The sequence below is a fragment of the Quercus robur genome, chromosome 11 (assembly GCF_932294415.1).
Source record: "Quercus robur chromosome 11, dhQueRobu3.1, whole genome shotgun sequence".
In the NCBI taxonomy this organism is placed as follows: Eukaryota; Viridiplantae; Streptophyta; class Magnoliopsida; order Fagales; family Fagaceae; genus Quercus; species Quercus robur.
Genome location: NC_065544.1, coordinates 25723719 through 25729522, shown reverse-complemented (window position 1 = coordinate 25729522; position 5804 = coordinate 25723719). Strand labels below are relative to the sequence as shown.

Genomic DNA, 5804 nt, shown 5'->3' with positions numbered 1-5804 from the left:
CTGTCTTCACTCCTAGCCTTCCACTCAAAATTCCTCTCTAAACTAGCTTCCCAGTAAGTATTCCGCTGCAAAAAATCAAAAACTTCTATCTGGATTCCCCCACCATTCAATTCAAGAACACACACCAACTATTACCTAACCAAGATCGTGTCGCATGTTCTACAAGTACAACATCATCCAAGGGAATTTCTTCTTCGATCTGCATCATCATTCTCATCTATAAGACCACCACCTAATAAATCCCAAGGTTCACAGTCGCCATTCAAAATATCCACCTTCTAATACATCATCATTCTCATCCATAAGACCACCTTATAAAACTCGTGGCGAATCTTCAATCTTATGCCTTGTCTCAACCATCTCCAAATTCCTCTACAACGATCAACCATAGCTTAAAGTTGCAATTTTTAACTCAAATTTGAATTTCGTGGCTTTGATCTAGTTTACAAGAAGGGTTTAAGATGAAATTCCAATAACAAGAAAAATTAAGGTAGAGGAAAAGATATTTGGATTGAAGTTAGAGTAATCAAATATCCATTTTTACGCTCAAAGAGCTTAAAAAAAATATTTATCCGAAATTTCATAAAATTGATGAGAAAAGACTACCTACAATGACTCAAAAGAGGCTATTTATAGTAATATTTAATAACCTTAGAATTCTAACCCTTCAATCACATATAACAGTTAATTACTAACCATAGAACTTCATTAAAACCAAATGCTAGTTAAATGACCTTTCAAAATACTGAGGACATAATGATAATAAAACATAAATTTTTTTTTTGGTAGAAATAATAAAACATAATATACAGGAAAAATAATAATAAAAAAACATAACATACAGGAATAAAAGACTAATCTTACAATAACTATGGATTAGACAAAATAAACTATTAGACCTTCTTCGTTTTGGGTTAGAATAGCCCAGGAGGGCCATTCTATTCCTTCATACTAACTCCCATACAAGGGAATAGTTAGATTATCCCTTATATATATTTACATAAAGTGGACTTTATTTCAGAAATAATAAATAAATGACAAAGCTGACATAAAAATGAGAATTTATTTCATAGCACCGGGTGATAATTGCATAAATTTAATTGTGCGAAAAATTCAGAAAAACAAGTGTGCTTACTGCTCAACATTTATCATTTTACAGAAAGTTTGTTGTCATTTTTTTTTCTCTTGTTCTTAATACCATGACATAAATAATGAGTATATATTTACAAACATAAACAGTGAAGTGATTTATTTTTACTGATAACTTGAGAAAACATTCCAACTCTGTTTTATTTCTTTTCAGATTTAACTCTTACTAGTGCCTGCTATGCACAAAGACTTCTTGTGTAACAAAGGATCAGAAATGACTTGGGGCTCAAAATCTGGCTTCAAATAATGAGCAAGCAACTCTGCATACAACTCATACCGGGCAGTCATACGGAACCCCCACTTGTCTTTCAGCTGCCTACAGAGGTTAAGATCCATGTCTGTGATCAGCAACCCATCCCTGTTACGAGAAAGAGAAGGAGTACAAGAAGCATCTGGGGCTGAAAAATGACTGGATCCATAGAAATGCCCAAAATCTGCATGTTGTGGCTTTCCATCACCTGAAGTGAATGGATTGGGGAATGTCTCAGTCCCAACACGGTTGATTGACCCAACAAAGTAACTGTTTGCTATTGCAGCATTACGGGCCTGAAAAACCGACAAATAATATATTAACTTACTATTGAGAAATCTTTTCCCCATTTTTTTGGGTATTATAAAAAATTAATTAATTTAAGGTCGAAAAATTGCAAATATGTCAGTGTAACAAATGGCTGACAAATATTTTCATTTGAATGACCATCACCTAGACCATTATCTGAATATATACTTGTAAGATAAAGTAGCTTTTGATAGATTACATAAAAAATTCATGTAGATGAACCCATCTCTCAATTGATTTTTCTAATGTGAAAGTGCCAAAGTACAACAAAATCATAATCATCTCAGAAGCAGAATCAAGATTCAAAAGAGAGAAATCCTTAAAACAAAAGTGAATTGTAATGATAAGGCTAATGGATAATAGAATCACCTCAATGGGCCACATTGGTTCACTGAGTTCACCAACAGTAGCAGAAGGGTTGAAAACAATCTCTGCACCATTCAAGCCAAAAGCTAACCAATTCAAAGGATGGTGCCTCCCATAACATATATTAACAGCGATCTTTCCATAGTCTGTCTCAAAAACAGGATGCCCAGTGTTGCCTTCTATATAATATGTGCTCTCATTGAAGTCACCAACTCTTGGTATATGATTCTGCCAAAACAGCCAATCTCATTATGCCCCCAAAAAAGAACCTAAAAAAAAAAAAAATTATAACAGTGAACAACCATCTTGTCTACCTTCCGATGCTTGCCAACTATGTTGCCATGATTTCCAATTATAACAGCAGTGTTCCAAATAGTCTCTCCATGATTGACATCCCTCTCAAGAATTGGACTTATAATGACCATATTATATTTCAGTGCAAAATCCTGAAGAAATTGTGTAGATTCCCCATCAACAGGCTCTGCAAATTCGCACCACCTCTTCTCCCGTGTACAAAAGGCAAATGGCATCATCCATGCTTCCTGAATTAAATTTACATAAATTTCATGAGATTTTTAAGACTTGAGATGGAAGTGAATCAATAAAAGAATATTCAACCCTCACACCATGAACTACCTGCAGGCATAATATATTGACTCCTAAAGCACCGGCAGCCTCAATGATTGGCTTTAGTTTCTGATAGATAGCCCTCTTTTGGTCCAGAAAGGACGCAGTTGTTGGAAGAGCTATAGAGTTCTGAATAAGACCAACCCTCACTATTCGAGGTGCTCTCAATAATTCTTTGTCAGCGTGAAAGCAGAAAGCCTGAAAAGATTTAATATGAAAAAAAATCAAATCAATCAATAATGAAGCGGAAATTATTTAAGATTCTTTTGTAAGTAACTAAAATTCATTAGAAAAGTTCAAACGGGACACAACCCTAGTACACCGGGAGAAAACAAAGGAAGGACCTCAAAGAATTTTTCATATGTAAAAATAATAAAGAGAACTCTATGGAAGATTTCAATATGCATATTTTGCATGGAAAAATCCTAAGTCTTTTTTTTTTAAATTGTACAAAAAAATCATATATTTGAATAGGAAGAACAAATGTGTAATCTCAATTATAATAATATCAGCTGACATCAACTAAAATTGTTTTTTTAACTAACTTCCTACCTTAATACCCCAAGTATTCTCCTCTCTCTTTCACTCTTTCCCCCTCCCTCTCTCCCTCCAAACCAAAACATTTGTTTTTCCTACACACATGATGTGCATGCCATTTGGCTTAAGCATGGGCAGCTATTGGCATAGAGCAAACACACTATGCCAGTAGGCAACACAGAACTGCTATAACCTCAACTAAAACAGCCAACAGAAAAATAAAATATATTTGGCCACCTTTCTACAGTGAATATTCAACTTTGAAGGTTTACTACTTTGCATGAATGCTTCTTGGAAAGTAGACGATTCTTTATGACACTTTAGAATGAGACTGGTGATTTCAGTACAAGTGAACAATTCCACAGAGGTTTCTCTTAAAGCCTATAGATAAAAGCAAAGAGTTTTCAGCAGTCTGGACAATTATGCAGATTATTGTTTTTTAACTTTTTTTTATAGGTAAATAGGAGGAGGGGGTTAGAGGAGTTTGAACCCCCGTGTCCAGGCACCACAAGAGGTGTTGGAACTACTAAGATATCCCTCGAAACCCAACCAAATTATCCCTTCATCATTAGTTATTTTGCACACATAACTACAAATGTCCATTCTCAGATAAATGACATGCATGAGCAAGATAAGCATTAGTCCCATTTCCAGTGAAACCAGTTAAGTGTTCAACCAACACCATTAGCACTTTAGCTGAAAATGGCACCAAACCAATACATAAAGGTCAACATTCTTATTATTTAAGCTAGATCTCCCTTGACTATCAGCTTCTGACAGTTTTTCCAGCAGTGATTGGGCATACAATAGATATATTATCATATCATACCATTCAATTCAACAACCACAGCTCAAATATTGCACTTTGAAAGCATTCGATGAGACCATTTGCTTTTCCCTTGAAAAAACCATAGGTCCATTAACTTTTTTTGACCTTTTCCTCGACACTTTTTACCACCAAAAAAAATGGGCAAGAATTCAACAAAAAACTGAAACTTAACAACCACATCATATCCATTCCAATAACTCTAATTAATCAACTTTGTGAAATCAACAGATACATAAAGCAAAATGAAAGCGGAATCAATGGTGAACCTAGCACTTCAAACAGATTCTAAACCACCATAGCAATGGGCAAGATAAATGCCTACCTTGAGGTCAAAATCACATTCTGAAGAGACAGCATAAGCAGATTCTGGGAGAGCTATGTTATCATTTGCCCTCCCACAGTTAAGCCCCAGAAGCACACGGCTGACTTCCTACAAAATTGTAATCCCATCATCAGAAAATGCCCAAATATATCTACGTGAGGTCGTTTTTCCACCCAAAGCAACAAGTCACGGGTTCAAGGCGAGAAATATCAAATACCCTGCAAAGTGGGAGCTTCCCTCTTTTGCAGGGTAACCAAACTTCCATCACAATTAAGTACCAATTATTATAGAATTTCAAAAGTCTGTATAAGCAGCAAGTAGAATTGCTTTGGCCCCCTCAAAACAAGCAAAGCTTCTTTTTTCATCAATGAATGTTATTCACATGGTTATTTAGAGGTAAATATATATATATATATATAATGGATTTTTAACCAACTCCAGTAGTTTTAATTTATAGTTATACAGAACACCAACAATTTCTCAATTGTCCCAAATAAACTTACTACAAATACAAGGAATCGCCAAATTCAGCCACTAATAAGTTATTATAAAAATGAAAACACTGAAGTACTCTGAAGTGGAATCGTATCCAAATTCAATACAGTTCACAAAATGGAAATTGATCGCAATAAACTATCATTCTCTATCGAAACCCGTTGGATCAATGAAACTGATTCATATATATCAAAAAAAAAAAAAATGGCACTAGTTGATAAACCCAGAAATAATAAAAGGAAAAGAAGAAAGAAAATAACCTGGAAGAGTTCAGGCTTGAGATTTGCGCTTAGCAGAGAGTGAAGCGAGTCATACCCACAAAGGGAACCGTCATTTAAGGCCTTCGTTTCTACTTTAACTTCTCCATTGTCAGCTTCAATCTCTTGGGTTTTCTCCATTTTCTTTCTTTTTCTTCTTTCGCAGTGAGAGAGAGAGACAGTGGTTGTGTGGAATGGAATACCGACTACGTATATTGACTGGCTCAGATGATTGTCTCTCTGTGAATATCTTAGAGGTTGTCTCGTAGTGCGTTTGCGTCCAGATTTTAACAACGTTGGGAGTTGGTTAACTTGATTTAGCCTATAAAAACCGGTCTTTTTTTTTTTTTTTTTTTTTACGAATATTCAATTTTTGCAAAAAATAATATTAAAAGCTATCGTCTAAAGTTAGTGAAGTCGAGTTTTAAGCAGATGGGCGTGAATGGAATAATGTGACATTTTAAAATAAAATTTCTCGCTTGGAACTCAAGTTTAATAAACTTAAGTTCTGTCAAATACTTTGAGAGAGGCAAGACAAAGATATTTTATTTTTTATAAAACTCGAGTTTCACGAAAAAATTTTCCATTTAAAATGCCACATTAGATGGTTCACGTTAGTTTCCATTAGCCTGAAACTCGAGTTTCAAAAGAAGCTACATAACT

At 34.7% G+C, this 5804-nt stretch overlaps 1 protein-coding gene across 1 annotated transcript; it reads right to left on the bottom strand.

The window, feature by feature from the left end:
* Positions 1 to 1112: 1112 nt before the first annotated feature.
* LOC126705836 (beta-ureidopropionase) lies at positions 1113 to 5438 on the bottom strand. Its single transcript, XM_050405053.1, has 6 exons — positions 5145 to 5438; positions 4390 to 4497; positions 2711 to 2899; positions 2389 to 2616; positions 2078 to 2302; positions 1113 to 1695 (listed from the first exon to the last, which is right to left on the bottom strand). Exons 1-6 carry the CDS (start codon positions 5280 to 5282, stop codon positions 1306 to 1308), a joined length of 1278 nt encoding a protein of 425 aa, XP_050261010.1. The 5' UTR covers positions 5283 to 5438; the 3' UTR covers positions 1113 to 1305.
* Between the last annotated feature and the right edge of the window lie 366 nt (positions 5439 to 5804).

Coding starts and splice junctions, on each gene's coding strand:
- LOC126705836 (XM_050405053.1), bottom strand. CDS start 5,282: ATGGAGAAAACCCAAGAGATTGAAGCTGACAATGGAGAAGTTAAAGTA. Junction 4,498..5,144: donor TCAAGCCTGAACTCTTCCAG/GTTATTTTCTTT, acceptor ACAATTTTGTAG/GAAGTCAGCCGTGTGCTTCT. Junction 2,617..2,710: donor TCAATATATTATGCCTGCAG/GTAGTTCATGGT, acceptor AATTTAATTCAG/GAAGCATGGATGATGCCATT.